This window comes from Brienomyrus brachyistius, chromosome 10 (genome assembly GCF_023856365.1).
Source record: "Brienomyrus brachyistius isolate T26 chromosome 10, BBRACH_0.4, whole genome shotgun sequence".
NCBI lineage: Eukaryota > Metazoa > Chordata > Actinopteri > Osteoglossiformes > Mormyridae > Brienomyrus > Brienomyrus brachyistius.
Genome location: NC_064542.1, coordinates 20,779,712 through 20,804,146, shown reverse-complemented (window position 1 = coordinate 20,804,146; position 24,435 = coordinate 20,779,712). Strand labels below are relative to the sequence as shown.

General features: G+C 45.2%; 1 protein-coding gene across 3 annotated transcripts; it reads left to right on the top strand.

Annotated features, from left to right (window-relative positions):
* The first annotated feature begins 2,096 nt into the window (after positions 1-2,096).
* LOC125750313 (uncharacterized) lies at positions 2,097-7,317 on the top strand. 3 transcript variants are annotated; one of them, XM_049027920.1, is made up of 2 exons: positions 2,097-2,371; positions 5,604-7,317. In XM_049027920.1, the coding sequence occupies exon 2, from the start codon at positions 5,606-5,608 to the stop codon at positions 6,434-6,436; it is 831 nt and encodes a 276-aa protein (XP_048883877.1). In that variant the 5' UTR covers positions 2,097-2,371; positions 5,604-5,605; the 3' UTR covers positions 6,437-7,317. The 3 variants fall into 3 exon arrangements, with proteins under 3 accessions (XP_048883877.1, XP_048883876.1, XP_048883875.1); XM_049027919.1 differs by lacking the exon at positions 2,097-2,371 and adding an exon at positions 4,004-4,198; XM_049027918.1 differs by lacking the exon at positions 2,097-2,371 and adding an exon at positions 4,214-4,338.
* The last annotated feature ends 17,118 nt before the right edge of the window (positions 7,318-24,435 follow it).

The following is a 24,435-nucleotide window of genomic DNA, read 5'->3' as shown; positions in this document are numbered from 1 at the left end:
AAACTGTGAAGTTACCGTTGCTAGGAGATGGCCGCCAAGCTGCCCTATAGAGAAACTCATTTTATGCTCACAAGATACCAATGAAGCAGAATATATTCTACACCCCCCTTATAAATACAGTCTGTAATGAATTATTTTGCACACAAAGCCAACAGTATCTAGCTGTATGACATTTTTCGTTCCAATTCACATGGCAGCCTAGCATGACATTAGTGTTTTACCCCTTCATTTGCCTCTCATGCAGTGTTCAATAGAGGACACCGTTTTATCAACCAAGTACATACAATGTCACTGTGCTTCACAGAGCAGCATTGCAGTCACACGTAATAGGTGCTGCCTGTCTATTTAAACATGGTTGCACTTAGTTTGGAATGTACTACTGAATGTAGCAAACCACAGTCCTCGAGATATTTTCTTCCCTCCCTCGCTCCCATTCTTGGACCCCCACCTACCCAAACATAGCCTCAGCAGATTTTTAGACTTCTGTTGACCATGAGACCACAGCCTGTAAAAGCCTGTGAAATAAGCCCGACACCATATAAGACAAAACGAGAGATGGGAGGGCTTGGGGGTGACAGTGAGGCATGAGATTCCATAAACAGCTTCCTAGCATTCTTTTAATCATCGATGATTTCTTCCAGGCCACCGGAGGGCCCCGCACCCCAGGCGTGGGGTTGACATTTTAATTGAAAGGCGTGTGACGTCAAGCTCGTATGAGTACGCTGGTGCCCAAAGTGCTGCCGGCATACAGAGGTCCAGGTTCCTGCGGGGATGGTGGCAGCGTTCCATGGAGAGAAAGCAGCAGGGAGAGCCGTCTGGATCAAACGCAGAAAACATTTCATTAGCAAAGATAGTGGAAGATTAGAATGAGCATTGTGTTCGCATAGCAGAAGCTCAACCCACATGCAGATGTCAATATCCAATACCAAAATAGGAACCTAAGTGCAGTCAGGTTTTCACTTCTAATGCTAATTGCATTCTTGTGTTTATTAGTGTTTAATATCCATCCATCCATTTTCCAAACCACTTATCCTACTGAGTCGCGGGGGGTCCAGAGCCTATCCTGGAAGGAATGGGCACGAGGCAGGGAACAACCCAGGATGGGGGACCAGCCCATCGCAGGGCACACTCACACACCATTCACTCACACATGCACACCTACGGGCAATTTAGCAACTCCAATTAGCCTCAGCATGTTTTTGGACTGTGGGGGGAAACCGGAGTACCCGGAGGAAACCCCACGACGACATGGGGAGAACATGCAAACTCCACACACATGTGACCCAGGCGGAGACTCGAACCCGGGTCCCAGGTAACCACTGCACCACCGTGCCACCCCTAGTGTTTAATATATTAAGGTTTATTGAATGCAGTTGTAGGTCTGAATAGTTTATGGCCTCTGCTAAAGACTGTTATTCATTCTGGGTCCACTCCATCTCATAGGACTGGCAGAGGCGGTTGGAGATGGCAATTCTACGTTATAGAAATAACTGATTCACATCCCTTGAAGTATTTTGCTATGGGGAGTACAGATGGATGGCAACGATGACTGTTAATGAACGTAAATGAATAGAAGGAAAAAAATCATCTACGGACCTAAAGCAATAGTGTGATTTTTTTGTGAGGTAAAACTGAGAAAAGCAGAAAGAGGCATGAATGACTGTTAGAGTTATCACTTAACCCATGTCAGGGAGGAGACTTTTAGCTACCACAGGATTTGTGAACTACTATTTCAATCAAAAGGACCTGGCTTTCACTTAAGCACTGAGTTATTGCTGCGTGCTGATTGGTCAGTCTCCTGTAATCATGCACGTGTCACTCATGTTAATGTGAAACAGCTGGATGAGTCTCTAAATCAACAAAACAAACCAGTCAGAGCACAAGAAGAACTGGACTATTTAGCAAAACACAAGAGCCTTTCAGTTTTTAACTCCGGGAGTTAGTTTGTAACTCGAAGTATACTTTCTGAATTGGATTAGATGGTAACCCTAATGACTGCAGATGTCCATCATTACTGTATTGTGAGAGAGGATCCAGCCAGTTCTGACGTTCTGATCCATTGGTACCAGATCATTTGGCCAGGACACAGCCTGCAATGGGGCAACTCAAGACCCCACTGGTCCTCGGGCACAAAGGGACTGCCAGAAAGCCCCTGCACTGCCAGGCCAGGGGGAGGGGGGTGGGGAAGAAGGACAGACTAACTGTAAGTCCCACCACCTATGGATTCTAACACCTTCTGAGGAGCAGCCAACAGATTTTTGATGCGGTTTTCACCCACATGAAGATCAACCACCGTCTAATCTTCTGGAATCTACTGATGGAGTGGAGCGTCAACAAGGACGTCATCGTCACATTGACGTTAATTGAGGACGTGAGTGTCAGCACATGGAGACGCAGGGTGCAAAGGCCATAGACACACCACTGCCGCCTTCTGTAGGGCACTACAGTGCGCAGGCCGTGTTTCATAATAACATAATACATGATGCATTGTCAGGCTACAAAGTCACCCTCAAATGCTTACATTCCTGAATGGTTCTGACCTCAGCATTGAGAAAGATTCACTCCGTCTGCTGTGTACATCCATTCACTGGCCCTAAAGCCTTGACGTGCCTCAGGGGATCCCAAACAGTGTTCTTACTAGCTGGCCTAGTCATGCGCTGACCTCATGCTGCCACTGTCTGATCCCTCCATCCTGATATATCTCCTCTTACTTCATCTTCTCCACTTGCCCCCCACACACACCTCCCCTTCTTTGATAACTGTTCACACACAGAAGAGTCTAAGGCTTTACTTAAACCTGTCACATATAAAGCACTGCAGATACCTTCATAATGCATTATAATAGTCAGTATAAGAATTAATAAAACATAACGGCATCTCCTGTCGACAGTCACAAGGCATTATAGTGTTCATTATCATACTTCATATGCTCCAGTGAAGCTCTCATCTATAATGCACTATAGGTACCTTTATAATGCATTATAATGGCCGGTATAAGAATTAAGGATGCTTTGTACTTCATTTTGAAAGTATCTATGGTGAATTATAGATAACGGCTTCAGAAAGCATGCATGATGCATAATAAAGATATCTATAATGTGTTATACCTTTTTATAAATATGTATAGCTATGTTTATGATGCTTTATGAATGCATTATAATGTGTTTATAGATCTTTATAGACAGGGAGTGCACTGCTGGCCTTTATCTTGCAGTCTTCAAAGCCAGAAAGCCTCACTGTGCGATTCACTACCCAGAATCCCTCACTCTGCTCACCTTCATAATTCGCTCCACTTTGCGTTCTACTTCACACCCTACTTCACATATTACTCTGCTCCCCATTCTGCGCTGCTTCACTCTGTACGCCATGCTCTACTTTGCATTCTGCTCCATGTTGTACGTGTGTCAGATGAAATGGCAGTTGAACTGAAATGAATGGACCCAAACTGACCTGAGGCTGACCACAACACAAGGTCTGCATGCAATGAAAGGCTCACAGTTTATTTCATCGGCCAGCTTACTGACTTTTTTTTTTTTTTGAGTAGATGCATCAGGACGGAGGACGTGGCATCGCTTATGACACAGAGAGCTCACTGGCCACTAAGCTCCGCCTTCCTGCTCCACACCTGTGATCCCATTACTGAACGACCCTTAAATTTTCTTCGTAAAACCGTGTCTGGGTGTAGTGAGCTGTTAAGGAATGTGAGTTTCCCAAGCGACGCAAGGCTGGAATGACACGTTAGACGGGTGCTGATCAGATGCTGAGCTCTCAGACACAAAGCACAGGGATCTAGGGGACCAAACGGCATTCCTTCCAGCGCTTGTGATCTTTGTCTTTTTTTTCTGCCTTTCTTTTCGCCCCCGCCCTCCGCTGCGGCTGCCTCCCCAGCTCCTCTTCTTTCCATCAGTGCCAGCCTTCTCTGCAAACGGCAGCTCTAAGAGACGGGAAGTGAAAGTCGCTGCTATTTTTAGCAACAGGAGGAGGAGGAGGAGGGGGAGGGAGCGAGGGAGTGAGGGAGAGCTGGAGCGAGAGCGAGGAGGAATCATTTTTCTGTAGCTGCGGTGAGGGGGCTGGCACCGAGGAGGGCGCTCACTGGCGTCGCCTGGGACAAACGGAGACAGCGACTGTTAGGGAGAAGCAGCGACTCCAGGCAGACGCACGGCTGCTACTCGCACGCGTGCACACTCTCTCATCTCAGGTGAGACTGCCACCAAAACTGGTGTGTGTGTGTGGGGGGGTAGGGCAGATCCAGGGGTCTGGTAGACAAGCGGTCTTGCAGGACACATTGCCTTCGGATGCGGCAGATTTTCTCAGCAACCTCCTCTTTGGAGAGGGCAGGTAAGGCAGCAAGAAAGGGCAGCTCTTCAGTCTGGGAGGTGCACAGTCTACATCTACAGTGAAGGAGGCTCGGCTGCACTGGGCAGCCCGGCTGGGCTCCTGCTGTCTTCGTTATGTAAGAGTAACTGTTAGACGGCCACTGATATGCAAGTTATGAGAATGTTTACTTGCTTGTTTCTTAAGAGGGCTGTTGTCTTCATGTGTGTCTGTTCATCTGCCGCATGGTCAGATCCCTGGGAAAGATGAGGAAAACTATCTGAGAGCTTCCTCTGTTTTTTTGTTTATTTATTTTTTAACTTGATCGCAATCGGTGTGTTCGGATGGTGGTCCTGAGGCTGAGGGAAACAGGAGATGTAAACAGTAAGAATGAGGTCAGGGAGTACGTTGCCATGGAGACACATGTGAGTGGGCGGGGCTGTGTGGCTGGGTCAGTAGCTGTTTACATAGAGCAAGCAGATGGATAGATGTTTCTATCAACAGCAGTTGAAAGACATGTATTTCTGAGTCCAGCAAGGTGTCCGCTACCGCTGACAGTCCATGGTGTTTTGGAAATGGCACTTAAAGATGGAGGGATGCAATCGGAGTAATCAGACATTTTCTGTGGTTCTTGACGTAACCTTGACCTAGTTGAAGAGCCACTCGATTTGATTTGAGCACTCGCATCTGACTGGGAGTTGGGAGAGGGCTTTGCGGAGTGAAACTGTGGCTGTTGTGCTTTTTGAATAATGGGCGCGTGGGAGGCTGTTGTGGGCTGCCCATCTTGGCCACCTCTGAGAATGTCAAACCCCACGCACCTCAGCCCCCGCAAGAGATGCTGCTAGCTTCCTCTGGTCACGATTCTGAGGTGCCGGCTTGCATTCTTTTGCGGAAGGTTTTGGCCTTTGTGGGCAGCGTGGTGTTGAGGGAGAGCCGACCAGTCATGCCCGGGCTCCAGATTCAGTTCCTGCAAAGTCCTCGCATGCAGAATGCTGTTATTGTTAAGGATGATGCCCCCAGCAGACTGCCGACTGCTCCCTACTGAAGCTGCTGTTTGCCCTTCTGCTGGACACTGACGCCATCCGTGGTTCATTTCGTGCTCCTTTGCTGTCCATTTCACCGTCAGCGTAAACAAGGCTAGAGTTACATAAGAGCTCTGGTTAAATGCTATGCTATGAAATTCCAGCCACACGGACACTTAGCACTGCGTATTGATGGTTATTGCTGACATTATAATATCAAGTTACTGTGCTTAGCAAGCAATCCTGACATCTCGTCTCCCTCCGCAGACATGCGTCCCCGGTCCAGACTGATGGCTAAGAAGCGTCTGCCCACCATTAGGGAGGGCTACGAGGAGCTGCTGCAGGACATGAACCAGACTAACAGTTGCCTCACCGTCCATGCGGAGGCGCTCTCCTCTGAGGCCTACCTGCAGTCCATCTGCCAGCTGGCACGGCCTGCCTTTCCTTTGCGCGAGCCCGACCGGGAAATCCTGGCCCTTGGCTCTCTTGACTCATTCAGGTCTGGCCTGAGGCTGTCCCACGTTTCCCCTCCAGCTCCGTCTCGGCCCCCCTCCCCGACCGCTCGCCGCCACATTCATGGAAATAGAGGGAGTGCTCTGGCTTTCTCAAACACCCCAGTCGGGAACCATCATGTCAGCCCTGATCCCCTTGAGTACTTATATGGGCACCAAAGCAACCCCATCCTGGCCACCGACCTTCTGCAGGATGCCAAGGCTATGTCACTCCCTCCTCCTCAGGAGAACAGAGCCCCGGCGGTTCCCTGTTGCCGAGTCCGAGCCCACAGCTTTCCTCGCCTGTGCTCTTCGCCCCCCGCCCTACGCAAGAACAGCTGTCCTGAGTTCAGCCTGCGGGACACCACCAGCTCTGCCTGTTCTCAGGCAGAGCCTGGCCCACCAACAATGAGCAGGACCGACGACAGCAGACGGCCGTCCGGTGGGATCCATGCAGAGAGAGGCAGCGACCTTGGCAGGCAGAGGGAAAACGGCGGCAAATCCGGGGAGAAGCATTCCGTCATCTCCCATTGGATTGCAGACTGCCGGAGCGCCTGGAGGGAGACCCGCATCCGATCATGCATGCTGCCTGCCATTGCCGAGATGTAGATGTGTCCTGAAGGTCTCCCCTCTGTGCTCTCCAAACATTTGGCCTCTTTTAAATAGTGCATACAGTGACGTACTTTCACATTGCACAACCACACACACTTAAAGGGCATTTGATCAGAATATGGCACTTATTTTAGACACCAGAAAATATAAATTATTTATGAATTTATTATAATTTAGTTGTTTCAGATTAATTACATTTATTTATTTAACCAAATAAACTGCTCCCTCAGGACCAGATTAATACAGTACTAATTTAGTAATTTTACAGGGTCTTTTGAGCAGTTTAAGCCAGTATAGTATATTTATATGTCATTTCTCTCCTCAATTTTTATGAGGCTTAAAAAAGTTATCACTGCATTTAAGGTGTCAAGCTTAAAAATAGGCCATCTGGACAACAAAACATGAACAAAACGAAGAAAACCCCCCTTGTCTCTAAGCTTCTAACCCATAGCCACAGATCCCAGACAAGAATTACAACTTTACGTTTCCTTATTATTTCAATCTACATACTTTAGCGGAGCACAAAATGAACCGTGATTTGTACCTAATTCCAGCAATATGTTTCACAGGCTTCTGTCCTTGTTCTATCAAGGGTATTTCAGCCGGTTAATGGTGCCGTTCGGTTCTGAAGGTGCGCCCTTGGCCGTGTCCTAAGTTTTGTTTCAAGGACGGGCAGCCACTGAAGGTACAGCTCCAAACTTCAGTCCTACAGCGCTGTGCAGGACGTCTGTATCCTCCATGTACAACCAGACGAAAATCATACTCCGAAGGAGCGTGCGGGTGTAACGGATCTTGCGGCGGTATGACGCGCTCGTTTGTTTTTGTACCTCTGTACACTGTTGGTCAGTAAATCATGAATAAAGTGGATTTTTTTTTTATGTTGCATTTGCATACGGTATCGCTTGGTGCTTGTGACCTTGGCTTCTTAAGCCTCATTTCCTCTCTAGACAGACATTGGCTTGGCTTTCTTCCATACCCTGCATCCCAGACCATACGCTCCATCCACTTCCCAATGGAGCAATAAATAACACAGGCGTATCTGTGCCAAAGAATCTTTGACATAAGCCAGTAAGGGCCTTGTGAAATTGGGAGCCCTGGCCGCAGAAGCCGCTTGACTCTTGTTCCCCTAGGCCCAGTTTGAGTCGTCCACTGATACCACTGGCCTTGAAATTTATTGTAAACTTGGGCTCCGTCTATCCCTGTCTGTGGCGATGGGACAAGAGGCTGCAAGGTACGAGGCAGAGATAGTGTGGCTGTTCCGGATGGACACTGAACTGCTTCAGTCCTCATATTCACCCACTCAGACGATATGTGGGTTTTCTCGTTGCTATAGCAACTGCTACATGTTTCCCGGGAGGCTAGCAAATGAGATCTTAATCAGCAGAGAGGTCAGAGCACAGGTTGTGATGTTGGAGAGACAGACAGGCAAAGACTAAAAGCACAAGTAGTTCTTTTAGTTATAGGTGTGTGTGTGTGTGTGTGTGTGTGTGTGTGTGTGTGTGTGTGTGTGTGTGGATTAGGTTTATAATACATTTTAGGGACCAGGTCTCGTATTTTGTTTGGTTACGTATGGTTAAGGTTAGGCCTGGGTAGGGGTTAAGGTTATCTTATTGTGATTAGAGTTTTCCCCATAGAAATGAATGGAGAGTCCCCACAAAGATATAATTACAAACCTGTGTGTGTGTGTGACTATAATATTTACTGTGTGTGGGATAACATACATGGGGTAAACACCTCTGAACAAACAAATGCACAATAACGAATAACGCCTATCTATTTAAATAAACCGTTTAATGCAATTTTCCGCAATATTACTAGAACACAGCTTCCATGGCTAATATGTGGGACGAGCCACAAGAGGGCAGTAAACAGATAAAGGTGCATGAAATCTGACAACTTGTTGAGAACATGTTCGGTAGATTACAGAAAACTAAGATTAACACCGATAATATAAACAGAAGCCATGCTGCATCCCCGATGTGCAACACATAATTTCTAGAGGCGTCGGATCCGATCCGTTGGAAGAGGCCTGTTGTTTCCAGAAGAATAAATGAGTGAAAAGAGACCCCTGTCGAGGATTTCGACAGAGCTGGCAGTTACAGAGGAGACACAGGAAGGAGCAGTGTGTCCATGACGATATTTATGTTGACGTAAGGAGTGCAATACTAGCTTATTAGGGATGAAACTTCTCTTAATCCAGTTGAATCTATTACAGGTCGTCGTCGACGTACGTAGGACCGCGATCAGTTCTGACTGAGCAGTCAGTTTGGTCATAAGGTGGCACTTTATTTTATACGCAAAAATCATCATGTGAATAAATGCATAATTATATCATATTTAAGTCATATTGTTTAGTGTTTTTTTAAACCGTTTTATCACCATTTTCTCACGGGGAGGCTATCGCTGCCAGCAGTGGGGCAGGAGGAAGCTGTCATCCACTCACACTGGACAACACTCACGCTGCCAGTCGCGACCACATATTTGCGGCCGTGGAACAGTCGTAATGTCAGTCGGTCGTAAGTCACAGTCGATGACAACGGGTATTTTTTTAAGCATATGAGGCTAAACGGCATATACATGTTTCTGTGTATTTGTGCATGTGTGTGTGTGCGTGTATGTTTTTCTGTGTATGCATTCGAGCTGTGTGTGCGGGTAAATTACCACACAACCCCCCCCACCCCCCCCCCAACCCCTTCCTCTCTGAAATTGACACCCAGGGTGAGGAACACACTGCTTACTTCCACTGTAATATAAAACCTTTTTATTTCATGACTCTTTTCACCTCTATATTGCTGTATATATTGACCCATAAAGGGCCGATTGCGAGTGAAATATTTACACCTTAACCAAATTTGCTTTTACTACCCTATGTGACTTAATTTAGTGTGAGATGCTGGGGTAGGAAGACGTGAAAGCTCCTCTCTCGGGCGAGAGGCAGCGTGAAACATCTCCCATCACAAAGTCAATCTGCCTAGGAAAGCAGTCAGCTCTCACTTCCTGTCTCTTAGGCCTATTTTAGTACCTTTTAAACAAAAGTGCACATGGACAAAATGGCAGTGATGTCATTCGTATCAATTAAAGCCCAGAATAACCCGGAGCATAAGGACAGCAAGAATATCAAACCAAAGCTGCATTTTTTGTTTGTTTGTTTATTACTGACAAAGGTACGCTCCTACCCCCCACCCATGACCTTGTCCTAGATAAGCAGTTGGAGGATGGATGGATGGATGGATGGATGGATGGATGGATGATATACGAACAATGGATCATACAGAGGAAGGCAGTGTGCATGACTCCAGAAACTCCTGCTTCCTGATGTTTTGTATTTTGGTATTTAATATTTAGTTGTCCCTCCTGCATCGTGACTTTCCCCATCATAGTTTCGATATATCGCGGGGCTGACATACGAAATTAAAAGGGAAGTTTTAGGGAGTTCTTGGGAGTTTTGTGAAAACCACAGACAACACAAGACGGCCAGGGGATGACACAAAAAAACGTTTAGTAACTCATGCATGCATGAAATATGTGTACAGCCCTGGTTTAAAGTATGCCAAGCGTGTGTACAGCAGCCTCTGATGTGATACCTCACAGGGATCTCGCAGTGATCTCGCAGTGATCTCGCAGGGATCTTTGTATCTTGCGTTTCTTGTATCTTTCCGCGTCACTTTGTGCCACTCGCATGATCTCTTTGCTCTTCCAAGGAGACCAAAAAATTTTACACACTTTTTCCAGATCGCGGGGGCCTGCGCCCCCATCGCCCACAATGCGAAAGGGTCGACTGTACCATGCATTCTCATCGATGAGTCATAACATGAGCACCCACATATGAAGTGAAAAATGTCGACTATCTAGTAAAAACAGTGCATGTGAAAGTCTGGGATGTATTAGATGGTAAACTAACATTCAGGATCATATTTGGCATGTCGAATGCAGACGTAATGGGCAGGAGTGTAGATCTGAGTGACTTTGACAAGAGCCAAATCATTATGGCCATGAACATAAATTAGAATTGTAACCCTCCAAAATCCGGCCAATACCACACGCAGACTGGTCAGATTTGCGGGGGGGCTCACTATCAGCCGTGGTGAGAGCCTACCGAGAGTGATCTGAAAAGGGAAAAAACCAGGAACCTCCAACAGGATGTTGCGAGGTCAGAACTCGACGTGAACGACGGCTATCCTGTCTGATACAGAAGCGGATACCGTGGCACAAATGGTAGATCATTGTGATGATGGTCGCAGCAGTAATGTGTCATGAGCCCTGTTGCGTATGGTGCTACATAGCTGCAGACCAGTCAGTGTGCCTATGGTAGCCACCTCTACCGTCAAAGGAACCTAAAATGGGTTAGCGAGCATCAGAACTGGAGCTTGGAACAATGGAAAAAGGTTGCCTGGTCCAGTTAATCCCGTTTTCTATTGCATCATGTGGACGGTCGGGTATATTTTGACCACCTGATGCATTAAATCCACTGTGTGTGACGGGGCTCCACGCACTCTGTGCTGTGTCCATTATGCATTCATTTTTTTAAATTGGTTCTAATCACCCGTTGTTTGAAATAGTCCATTGCTCCAATTCCATTGTTCTGCGAATGGATTGTGCATGCACTGCATAAATAAATCATTTATGCCTGGTATATGATAAATGTGATAACTACAGTACATCTATGTATGTGTGCATCAGTAATGCTCACCACTGACAGCAGCCGGCAAAGGGGATAAGCTACGGCTGTTTTTCCACCGATTGACCACAGATGCAGACAGCGGAGGACGGCACGACTCTGCGGTCTCCTGTCAGCGGGGGAGGAGGTGCAGAAACTGCCTCTGGTAAAGCATTGCCGGGTAGAGGAGGCGCAGCTCAGAGAGGATGGTGGGGCTGGTTAGATCTTCCTCTCTCTGACTTCTGGAGGGGGGGGGGCGCACCTGTCTAAAATATTCCTCCTCCTATTCGTTTTTTTATATCTTATGTAGTACAAATTTGAGTAACACTTTACTTGAGGGAGGGGGCAGAAACAATGTAGTAGTACATTCTTACATAATGAATTAATTAATCAGAAACCAAGCGCTAAATATGTACTGATTCTGTTTGTTCGTCATTTGTTCATGATTTCTACTTCAGTGGCAACTGAGTTATTAAGTTACTCAAGTAAAGTTTTACCCAACTACCATCTCAGAGTCGCAGCCTGTAGACAGGCACGATCTCCCTCTGACACGTGTGGATCCCACACTTTCAATAAGATACACTCTTGACCTGTCTTCCACAGTCTCACGCGATGTTATTAAAGCAGGTAAGGGAACAGATGTGGTTTAAGGGAAAGTCACAAAGATACCTTAATGTTGCTAAACGCAGAATGAGGGCCTGAATGAGGAGAGCATGCATGTTTAATCTGACTGCTGGATGAAGTCCCTGCACATGTACCTCTACGCTTCTCCTGTAGACCACCCAGCTACAGGTATGAATAAAATAAACAAGTCATCTTTTTTTTTAATCCAACCTCAAACCCAACACCAGCTATGTCTGTGAATCGGCATCTTCTCAGAAAACGGGTTCAGAGATTCATCTGCCGTGCTAATCTGTGGTTGCATCTCCACACAGAGAGTGGTTTTCTGCCCTATCTGCCTGAACATCTCGTAGATCAACAATGGGCTGTTCCGCCGCTTCTGTGCTGAGGTGTGCACATTTATGTGCTTCGGAACTGAAAAGCTATCAGCAAACAAAATTGATATTACAGTCTTTACCCCTGTCTATTTTCCAATCTAGTTTACACCAGTGTGTTTTGTTCTAAACCAGTCTATACCAATGTCTTTATAATCCACAGCAGTGTCTTTTGTTCTGCTCCAGTGTGTACTAGTGCCAGTCCAGTCTACACCATTACATAATAGTCAAAACTAACACCAACCATTACATTCTTTATAGTCTAGTCCACTTTGGGTCAAACTAAAGTAGGCAAGTACCACATGGGTGAAATAATGACAGTGATCTGAATCACAATAACAAATTACCACAGTCTTCTCATGAACCACCTGGAGGCACTCAGAGTTGCACTGGGGGTATCTGTACCACAGTTTGTGTGTGAGCCACAGGTCTAGTCAATATACCATTCCAAAAATCCTTTAGCATCTCACGTGGTTTCAGTGCATTCCTGACTGGACTGTAAAACACAGAGGTGTTGCTGGGTCTACGCATGGTGCGCCTCGCCCGGTGGCCTGTACTACGAAGCGGGATTACTGGCTTATCGGGGTAACTTTCAGATTGAAGGTACCGCAGTTTAAACAGACTTCATATTCGTTCACTTATATTTCGTCCAGACTACCTTAAATGGACAAGTTACCCTGATAAGCCTGTAACCCTGCTGATAGTACAGGCCCCAGGTCACACATTCAGGCTCCACTTTAAGTCCCTGAATATCTGACACCGTTTCACACATGATCTGCAGATATTCGGCAGGGTCACACACACTTCCTTTACCTAACCTGGGGGGGGGGGGGGGGGGGGGGGCGATAAAGAGAGGAAGCATGTTTCTTATTGCATAACAGTTTCCAAGAATGATATATATATTTTTTTTTTTTTTTTGCGGCGGGAGGGGGCAAAATGTCAGGCCATTACGTTTTTTCCTCATTCCACACAAATGCCGAAAATAGCAACATCGGTAGCTGTCGTAGCATTTGAACCAATGTGTGAAATCACCCTCGGCTGGTGTTAACCTACTCACTGTCTGCCACGAGAAGAAAAAAAAAAGTGTTAAGAAATGATCGGTTAGAACTTCTGGAGGTGAGTTTCTAAGAAAATCATCGGCGAAGTCATCGGAAGAACTCACCCTTGACTTATTCAATTATTTATTAAAAACAAAAAGATTGCCTTTGTTTTTGATCGCTCCCACATGTTAAAGGCATTAGGCTCAGCACAATCATGGACACTATACACTCAGGGTCACTTAATTATGTAACCTTATGTCGCAGTAGGTTGGGGCCCCTTTTAGCCCAGAACTGTATTTCAGGGGTTGAAAGGCACTCAGGTATTCAGAGATGCCTTTTTGCCCACTGCTGTGGTCCTGCGCTGTTGTTTTTGCATCTGCGACCTTTTGAACAGGCTTGACATCCTCCTCTTACCTCTCTCATTAGCAACAGACCTGCCTCTGACTGGACACTTTGTTTTATTGCACCATTCTCTGTAAACTCCAGACATTACCGTACACGAAAATTCCAGGGTGACAGTTTCTAAGCGACTGGAAACACCACATCCTGCTCCAGCAGCCACAGCACACTGACAGGCATGCACCTCTCACACAGCGCCTGCTCATTGTAGTTGCTTTGTGAGTCTGTTCCCTTAGTTGCTATGATACAGTACCTGCTTCCCCAGGCTATTTTTATTAATAGTGATTTTTTTAACCTATGTACAGAATACTTAAAATACACTTAAAGGTTTTTGTACTATTTTACAGGTTTTTTCTTTGTCACTGGATTAATGTTTCGAACTTTCTTTTTTATATGTCTGGCTGGTTTGCTGAAGAAAATGTTTCTCATTATGGTTTATTACATCTGCGGCTCAGCGGGCTAAGCCTCTTTATGGGTGATCAGTAGGTTGTTGGTTTAAGACCCGGCCTCAGTCGAATACTCGCATGTCTGTGGGCCTGTGGGCAAGGCCCCTAACCCCCAGGTCCAGGGGCACTGCAAACTGGCTCATGCTGTACTGTGAGCCCCAAGCTTGATATTAGCTCTATACGTGTCTCACAGAGGCGATAAGAAAATTTCCCCATTGGGATTAATTATATGTCACTCTTCTAAACATCTTTAAATTTATAAACTTAAATTTGTTTTCAGTCCTCTAGGCGCCACTTTCTCAAAATAACAGAAGAAATCTTTGGACATTTTTGAACTATAAGGTAGGTTAATATATATCAGATTATACTTCTCCCTTTGAATATATGTCTTGCAAGAACTTATTACCTGGCTTTGTAGACGCATATTTGGTAAAAGAGTGGTTTATTGTGGTTAACGGGTCTGCCCCTAAACTACTGAGTCATAAGGCCACGCAGGTTTGAAATTTCAATCGAACAGACCCAGAGGACAGTGAGTGTGTGTGTGTGTATGTGTGTGTGTGTGTGTGTGTCATTGCAGCATGGAAGTAAAACGCGGTGATGCTATTTTGCACCACTGACACACTGAACTGAAACCCACTAGCTTGGCGGATGTGTTTGCAGGGAGGGGGGGCATGTGGGGGTTGCATGCTAAAATGCCACAATACTCCTCCCCCCACCCCCACTCCCAGCCCCCAGCAGACGTGTGGTACAGGAAACGATCGAGAGCCACGCTGGAGCCTCTACAACCGTCTACGACAGACAAGGTTCCCCTTCGCTGTCTCAGCACGTTCCGGCCACTCTGACCTCCCAGGGGCCCCCACCCATGCTGTAGGTACATGTGACCGGTCACAGGCCCCTGGGGAGCCAAGAAACAGAAGCAGTGACACTGTCATTTGGGGGGGAGCAGGCCCAGTTCAGAATTCTCTGTAGCGCTATCAGCGGTACACTGTTATGATGGCGCGCCGGGCGCCTGGACACATCTTACAAAAATAGACGCTAATTTCTCCAGCGAGTCTCGTTTTTAAAACATTTTATATATTTTAAGAAGATTATCCGAAGATTTTCTTCACACCCCTTGAAATATGATGTCCTATTCAACAAGTTTTGAACAAAAAAAAAAAAAAACATTTAATCTTCTTTTGAAGATTTTTGATAAAGGTGATCTAACAAAATTGATGAAATTTTCATTTTGAAGTCATTTATTTAACAAAGCTAAACAGAAATGAAACTTTTCTCTGTGGTGATAAAGTAACTGCATCCTTACATTTGGTACCTGGCATTGCCCCCTTTAACAGATTCCCTCCATGCAGGATTCAACTGGATTCATTTGACTTCATTACATTACATTGTTTTGAACCACTATGTTGGGGTCATTATCATGATAAAAGATCCGGTTATGATTCTCCTCAAGCCTGTTGAGTTTGTTGCAGATACTATGTTGACAAGTTGGCCTGACGCTAAGTCAGCAAAGTGGCTCCAAACCAATACCCTCCCGGTACCCAGCTTCACGGGTGGTATGAGGTTCTTTTTCTCTGCTTTTTTTTTGACAAATACGACATCTGGAATTATGCACAAACAAGTCCACGTTCGAGTCATCTGTGTCCCAGAAGGGCTCGCTGCTCCATGTCAGACCCCATCCCTTATTCTGTTGTTTACTTGCATTCACGTTCCTTTTTAACTGCAGAGGTGTCTTCATTGCTGACGTCCCATGTAGGCCAAATCTGTGCTCTCTCTTTCTTATGGTTGACGTTCACATGAACTGTGGCAAGACCTGCCTGTAGACCTCTTAATGACTCCCTTGAGGTCTTTGAGACTTCCTGATGCATGTTGTATTTGGTGTGGCCCAGCCTGGTCGAACTGACAGTGGTCTGAAACATTCTCTCTTTGCTTATTGTTTTATAAACAGTAGAATGTATTTTTCGAACAGTTTGGAAATGGCAATATATCCCTTCTCAGACTCATAAGCATCAACCACTTGTCTTCTGAGGACCCCATGCTGTTCTCTTAATCTTGGCATGATGGTGCCATGTACTTCGATGGCTATGACCGAACAATACCAATTACGACAAAGATGCTGTCTAACGATAATCAAATCGTTTGAGTCAGATATGAAGCACCTGACCCCAGTATTTATGCGTATAGCAATGAATGTAGGGGTGTACTTGCTTTTTATAGTAAATTATAATTTCTGTTTATTTTAATTGTATAAGTGGATACTAAATTTAAATCTGAAGTGTGACTTTTTCAATGTTATGATATTTCTCTATCAGTAATGTTGAAATGAAGATTTAGTATTTGTCTAGCCAAATATGATGAAAAAGACAAAATTTTTAATTGGGTGTATTTCTTCACATGATGCATTGATGCATTCCTGGAAACTCGGATCTTGAAACTTTCCAGCTTCCAACTTAAAAGGTACTATAGAACAGCTGAACAGAATGGATTGGTAATGCAAATTTACGCGAGTGAATATTAATTCCTGTAGCGATTTATGAGAACATAACATGGCGATTCTCACAGACATGCTAGCAGAAATTAGCATATAGAAAACCACAATATACCCCATGTGAACAATAAAGCATCGCTTAGGTTTCACTTCACTGTCACTCGTCAAACTCCGCAGCGCCTTTCCTGAGCCGACTCTTCTGTGGCGGAATACCAAAGCAAGCTGGAGCTGCGCTGTGACGAGTGTCTCTTAGCGGTACCGGTCCGGTATGGCCTGGTTCCTGTATGCCAGTGAAAAAGCTCTGTGTGCAGGAACCCCAATCGCACATATCATGTTGCTAATAAAATCAGCCAGTCCGTCATAAGGTCTTGGTGAGGTCATGAGGAGAAAGTGGGGAAGAGAGAGGGGAAGGGATTGTATTTGAAAGCTGTGCTTTCTCTCTGACCTCAGAAGGGTGCTGGCTCTCCATCCAGAAACCCCACCTCAACTTAGAGCACTTTCTGCTCATGTAATCCTCTTATGTCATGCTGATGGGTAATCCTTATGTAGCATGGCACAATGGCCTCATTTTTCCATGGGTGAGTTTGAATCCCTCCCTTTGCTTTGTGCATATGAAGTTCCCTCATGTTTCCTCCCACAGTCCAATAAATATGTAGTAAGATGAACTGGTGTCTCTGAATTTCCTGTGCATGCTTTCCAGTGGACTGACGTCCAGCCCAGGGTCATTGTCACACAGGGGCGCTGTCAGTCAGGGCCACAGTCAATCAGGGGCGCTGTCACTCAGGGGCACAGTCACTCAGGGGCACAGTCACTCAAGGGCTCTGTCATTCAAGGTCACCATCACTCACTTGCGCTGTCGTTCAGGGATGCTGTCACTAAGGTCCGCAGTCACTCACGGGTGCTGTTACTCGTGGTGCTGTCACTCAGGGGCACTGTCATTCAGGGATGCAGTCACACAGGGGTGTTGTCACTGAAGGACACTGTCACATATATTCTTAAACAATTCAGAACTGCTCACATGAGAATGTTTGCTTAATTGTAAACTTTTAAATCATGTTTTCTGTCATCTGAAAAGGGAATGTTTTGCTCCTATAAAAGTCCCTATTACTGTATTATCAACAAGCAGAGGGACAGATATCCTTGGGGAAGGGGAAGTGAAGATTCATGTTTGAATAGAAATCTCAACAAGGTTCTTGCTCTCGTTATGAGTTTCCTGTAAATGCCCTCTCAGCCAGGGTTACATCATTACATCAGCTAGGGGAAATCTGGGAGAAAAAAGTCACAACTTAAGTTTCTTTTATGCAATTTGACACACAGATTCGGCTGCAGGTCACCCAGTGAGCCAATTTAACCAGTCCCAGACTTTCAGATAATGTGATTTTGCACAAGTCTCAGCAAAGCTATCACATATCTGTGGGCCCTTCAGCAAGGCCCTTACCTCCCAGCTCCAGGGGCACTGTGCATTAGCCAAGCCCCCAACCCGCCCCGAGCTATGGAGAGCAAGGCGGGCTCAGTGATGAGAAGCATTCCCCTGTACCTGTTCTTGTGCAAACGGTAAATGAAGTTTGTTTATTGAAGGTTTCTTTGTGCATCTGTTGCTGCGTGGGAGACTTCCCAGGCCCAGCCAGCTGTCCGTCTTCATTACTTTACATGCTCTTTAGCGGAGCTCCCCAGCTGGGACTTTCTGCAAAAGTCGCCTCTAGGTTTCAGAATTAGAATGAGAATTAAAATATATATGTTTACATTTGAGGAGTTTGTCATGTGAGGTGCGATGAGGCACCTGAGGACAGTGCACGACAGAAGCTACTGGAAAACAAGATAGACATTCAGACCCCTGCACCTAATTTAATATTGTTTTGCGGCAATTATAAAATCAGTCTCATCAATCTACATTCAATATTACACAATTACAAAGCAAAAGCAGGATTTAACAAATTTGTTAAACTAAAATACGGAAACAACACACTGGCATAAGTATTCAGACCCTTAACTCCAGTGCAGGTTCTAGCTTGTCTGGCACCCTGGCCAACCCCCTGCACCCCATCACCGCCCCGCTCTAAGAAAAATTGTCTTCCATCCACCATCCCTCCCCACCAGCAAAAAAAACACCATTGAACACTAACTGTCATTTTTATTAAGACATTTGGAACTATATAAATATCGGTAACATTTTTAAATATGTAGATATAAAAATATATGCAAAATGACATTCATAAACATCACGAAGAAATAATAAAAACTTATAGAAGCAAATTGAGGTTTATAATTTAAGAGATTTAAAGGAGAATTGCATTATCACACTATTACCCTATTGGCTCACAGTCATACTAGTATAATCTAGTCTTACCCCAGCCTGTTTCATTACTCGCGTGATATTACACTCTTGAAGATATGACAGAGCTGCATAAGTTTAGCATGATTCTCCTCTCCGTATCTTTCTCCTGAACTGAGCACCTGATGGCTCAGACCTTCTCATATTCAACTGTGTTAATTTGGCACTCGAGCATCAATGCATTGTCCATCCCCATCGCTGTCAGCCAAGAGTAAGAACTGGACTAATTCACCTTGGTGACGTGATGCTTTGTCTGACTTTGCACAAAACTGAAAAAATACAGTAACAACAATAATCAACACTTTATTGATACCTGTGGGGAAATTCAACTTGCGTTTTGTAGTGTAAGTTGGCCTGTTGGGGCCCCCAGGGAGCCGGGGGTTAAGGATCTTGGCTCATGGACTGGCAGAGGCTGGGTTTGAACCGGAAACCTTGTGATCACAAACACACGGGATTAGCCCACAGAGACACACGCTATCCCACAGTATGTCGGTCTAACTATATACTTACATTATTATCAATGAATTGTGGTTTATCTGTAGCATTTCATAGTGTGACTGATTTTACTAATTGCAGTAGAACTGCACAAAGTTAAAGGTGCACTATTTGATAGATTCCCCCTGTCTCGGGATTCCAGTGGAGTGACCTGAGGTCCGCCCGGTCCGCCCGCCTCCCTATGTCATTCGTCTTTGTAGCAGCCTGCCTAGGTTACAAACTACAATCACTGTGCCCACAACAAGGTTTATTGACCTACATAGGAAAATGACATAATTTACTTACAAACGAGTGACGGAAAACCAGTCATGCAAATGTCACCATTCAGATTTTTTTTTTCGTGTGTGGTCACCCCCATGCCGCCCCCCGCAAGATGCTACTTTGGGCAGCTGGCCATGTCGCCGATACCTAAATCTGTGGTTTACTCATTACTTAGCTGTGGCAAATTTTGCAGTGATTACAGCCTTGAGCCCTCTTGGGTATGACACAGCAAGTTTTGCGTACCTCGATATGGGGATTTCATGATGGATTTCTCTGCAGATCCTCTCGAGCCCTGCCAGTGGGCAGCTATTTTCGAATCTCTCTAGAGATGTTTGTTTGGGTTCCTGTCCGGCTCTGTCCGAGCACTAAGCCACTCCTGCATTGCTTTGCTTTGTCTTTTTTATTTGAGTTTGCATGGAGGGCCCCCATCCCCATAATACATATAGTAATTTAAAAAGAAATATTTCCTACACTCAGCGATGGGCTGGCCCCCCATCCTGTGTTGTTTCCTGCCTCATGCCCATTGCTTCCGGGAGAGGCTCCGGACCCCCCGCGACCCAGTAGGATAAGTGGTTTGGAAAATGGATGGATGGATATTTCCTTTACCAATGCTAGTAAATCAATTAACAAGATCCCGACCCAAACTCTTGCGCCCCCCTTTCTCCACCCTTGCACTCGGCCCTACAGTCTCCTGCCCTTTTATAGGTATCGGTGGGCCGCTTACTTATGCTAATTAGCAACAACTGGGATGTGCTTTCAATTTACAATTTATGAGATTCATCATTATAACAGCACTTGCAAACAGTACTTCGGTGTAGGAACATGTCATGAATAGACTTTCCTTAGGAGGTTCTTAGGGCCTTCCTCAAGAAGGCATGTAAGAAGAAACTTAGTAGGATATTGGTGAATGAGACCCATTGTACATTTGGAATATAAACCTTCTACCCAGTTCGGAGCTCAGCCAATCCCCGGGGGGCTCTTCTCCCCCGACTGCTCAGTTCGACCAAGTAGCTCTAGAAAAGCTCTTGGTTGTTCCAAACTTCTTTCATTTAAGAATCTCGGGATCCCCCAAAGTTGCAAAAAGGTAGCCTTCCCCAGATACGCACATCAACACCGTCTTCTTTCTCAGCTCTGAAGAACATGCCCTCATGACTTGGCTTTGCTCTGATATACATCGTCAACTGTGAAACCGTTATGAAGACAGTCGTGTGTCTTTCCAAATCATGGCATTCGACAACAAATGTTCAACAAATTAAATTTTCCATAGCTAGCTACTGTAAACAAGGCGTAGAAGCATTCCAAAGATGATCAGAGGAAAATGGCACCTGAGTTAAATTTCAAGTGTCACAACCAAGGGTCCGAAGACTTACACCAATGTGATGTTTCAATTTCCTAATTATAATACATTTAATTAATTTTAATACAAAAATTCTGTTTTCACTTTGTCATTATGTAGTATTGAGTGTAGATTTATGAGGGGAAAAAAAATTATTTAATCGATTTTAGTAAAAGAATCTGAATCTCTGAATGCCCCACTTCTGTTCAGATGCCATGTGCCCAGCTCCCATCGGCTTTGACTGGTGGCCACCATGCCAGTTTGGCGGAAACCACAGGAAACGACGAGATTTTGCTTGTTCTGAGTTCAGGTAAATAGCAAGTAAATAAAATTGAATGTAGTAAACTAACACTGAAAACTCTTCAAGTCTTGAAAGACGTATATTTAAAATGCATTCTAGGCCGATTTCCTTCTGACGGAGGCTGCAGGCCTGACTTCCTCCGTGGAGGTTAGAAATTCCGTCTTTGAGCTAACAGACTGCTACTGTAAGAGCGCTAAGCTCTCAGCCGGACCCAGAACAAACCCTAAGTTTTATAAAGTCTTTCGCTTGCCCTCTAGTTCCCATTCTTGAATTTCACAATGCGAAATACAATGTTCAGTTTTTTATAAGGAATCAAAGTGTATGTTTTCACACAATAAGACAGTGATATTTATTCATATCTGGCTGCTCTGTAAGTAGTAAAATATCTGTTTCAGAAATGTTAAAATATATGATTCCCTTCTGTAGACAGGTTATCATCCCTTATGGGTCTGCAATTAATAAGAAATAGGTCCATGAACAGTCAGTGAACTATTAATAAAAACTCAAATCTTAAAATGTATACCTTTCAGGTGCAGTGTATGAACTTAGTAAATCTTATCATTTTCCATTTTATTTATGTCGATGAATTGCAAGAAAATATCAGTATCTTTAGACTGATTTCTGTGACCGGATTGCCACAACTGACATTTTTGTATTATCACTGCCCAGGATAAGAGGTTAGAAGATTGATGGATGGATGAAATTCAGTACTTACAAGATAAACCATCATAATAATCCATAAAATCTTGCTTTTGCATGCTGTATTTTAAGACCGTGTTTACATGCCGGTGTCAGGGATCACTGCAAATGATAGAATTATACTAAGCCGGCAAGTTTCCAGCGTTGCTGTTTCCTGCCTGACTTTCGAAGTTGCTCTACTCTTTTCCAGTGAGGTTACTGTTCTTTCCAGTCACTGTTACACATTACACATCATGCTTTTCTTTTTTGCTTAATTACGCAAAATACCCATTACGGCAGGTCCACGTTGACTTTTAATGCGTTCATGTTTCGTTTGGTGATGCATTATTTTTAAACAGTTGGTTTATTTCCTGTTAGTGGGGTTCAGTGTAAATTTAGACTGTTGCAAATTTAAAAAAACGTCATAGATTACAGTCAGATGTCCGGTGGTACTTGAGCTATTATTAATTAATTCAGATCCACGCTAATTATGCATTCATTGCATATCTCTATATATGTATTAATATGCAATAGGCAGTTTTTTCAGAAAGTAGTAAAAGATAAATCTTTGTAATAAGAGGAATATTTTGACATTGTCATCCCGTCCAGGGTGCCCCCCACCTCATGCCCTGTGCTGGACTGGTATCCTGTCCAGGATGCCCCCTGCCTCACTCCCTGTGATGTACTGGTATCCCCTCCTAGGTGTCCCTAGTATGCTAGAAAATTTCTAGCATCGCACCTCTATGTTTAGGTGCACGATTGTCGGGTCTTTTAAGAAACTGACACGAAGGTCAGTTTTACTTTCCACTGCACATACATCTTCTTCTCCCTCAGAGTTTCGAGGTGTTAACCACAGACTGGGCTTTCAGAGCCCAGGGCCACGGGAAAGTGAAGTGCACAGCGGATAGCTAGACTTTAGGGAAAGTCCAACAGTCCCCACAGCAGTTTTGAAATTGGCCCCCAACGCCTACGGCTTCGGCGCCATGCGTACATACACACAGACACACAATCCCATCTCAGGCCGACTGCACTGCATCTATGTGTGTGATGCACAGTCTGACTCGTATTTTTCATGACTGATTACAAAAGACAGAGAAACCTCCACAGTCTCTGGGTTTATACCTTTCAAAATGAATTAGTCTTTGGGCGCCTTGACTCAGCAGAGGGCTGTACAGAGATCTCCATTTTCTGTTTCTGTTCGGCAAGATGGATGTCAGATAAGATCTAGTCTCCTGTAACGTGCATCGCATTGGCTACCGTTGTGGCAAAAACTCCTGCTTCGGTAACACAACCTTCAGAAAGCCAAGATAAGAATCGTTCACCGCAATATAGGAAGTATATGCAAAGTATGTTGGATTATTAGCACATTAGAGACATTTCAGTCTGATTTGTAATTTTCATTGAAAGATTCAACCCCCCCACCCACCCACCCACCCCGACATAGCCTCACAGCAAACCCTAATGTGTGCATGCACTATGCACACTCCTGTTAAAAGGCCTGGTTTTTGTGTGTAAAAAATTAGACTCTGATCAACTTTCCCAACCTTTACTGTGACCTATAACTTGTACATTTCAACTGAAGAACTAACAAAACCTGTTTAGGGTAATTAAAACATTTTTTAAGTACAATAAACTGATTGCATAAGTGTGTACACCCTTAAAGTAATACTTTGTTGAAGCACCTTTTCAATTAGTTACAGCATTCCGTCTTTTTGGGTGGGGGTCAATCAGCATAGCGCATCTTGACTTGCCGATATTTGCCTACTCTTCCGTGAAAAAGTGCTCCAAACCTGTCAGATTGCGAGGGCATCTCCTGTGCACAGCCCTCTTCAGGTCACCCCACAGACTTTCAATTGGATTTAGATCTGGGCTCCGACTGGGCCATTTCAAAACTTCAGTTTGCTTCCGGTGAAGACATTCTATTGTTGATGTGGATGTTTGCTTGGGGTCACTCTCATGCAGAATGGTGAAAATCCTCTACATCTTCAGGTTTCTAGCAGACACCTAAAGGTTATGGGCCAAAATTGACTGGTATTTGGAACTGTTCATAATTCCCCCACCTTGACTATATCCCCCGTTCCAGAAGAAAAGAAGGAAAACAACCTCAAATGATCCCGCCCCCCAGCATGCTTCACCGTGAGTATGATGCCGCCCCCCCGTCATGCTTCACCGCGGGCATGATGCCGCCCCCCGCCATACTTCGCCGCGGGTATGATGCCGCCCCCCGCCATGCTTCGCCGCGGGCATGATGCCACCCCCCCGCCATGCTTCACCAAGGGTATGATGCCGCCCCCCCCGCCATGCTTCACCAAGGGTATGATGCCGCCCCCCCCGCCATGCTTCACCAAGGGTATGATGCCGCCCCCCGCCATGCTTCACCAAGGGTATGATGCCACCCCCCGCCATGCTTCACCAAGGGTATGATGCCGCCCCCCGCCATGCTTCACCAAGGGTATGATGCCGCCCCCCCCCGCCATGCTTCACCAAGGGTATGTTGCCGCCCCCCGCCATGCTTCACCAAGGGTATGATGCCGCCCCCCGTCATGCTTCACCGCGGGCATGATGCCGCCC

Coding starts and splice junctions, on each gene's coding strand:
- LOC125750313 (XM_049027918.1), top strand. CDS start 4,296: ATGCGGCAGATTTTCTCAGCAACCTCCTCTTTGGAGAGGGCAG. Junction 4,339..5,603: donor CTCCTCTTTGGAGAGGGCAG/GTAAGGCAGCAA, acceptor CTCCCTCCGCAG/ACATGCGTCCCCGGTCCAGA.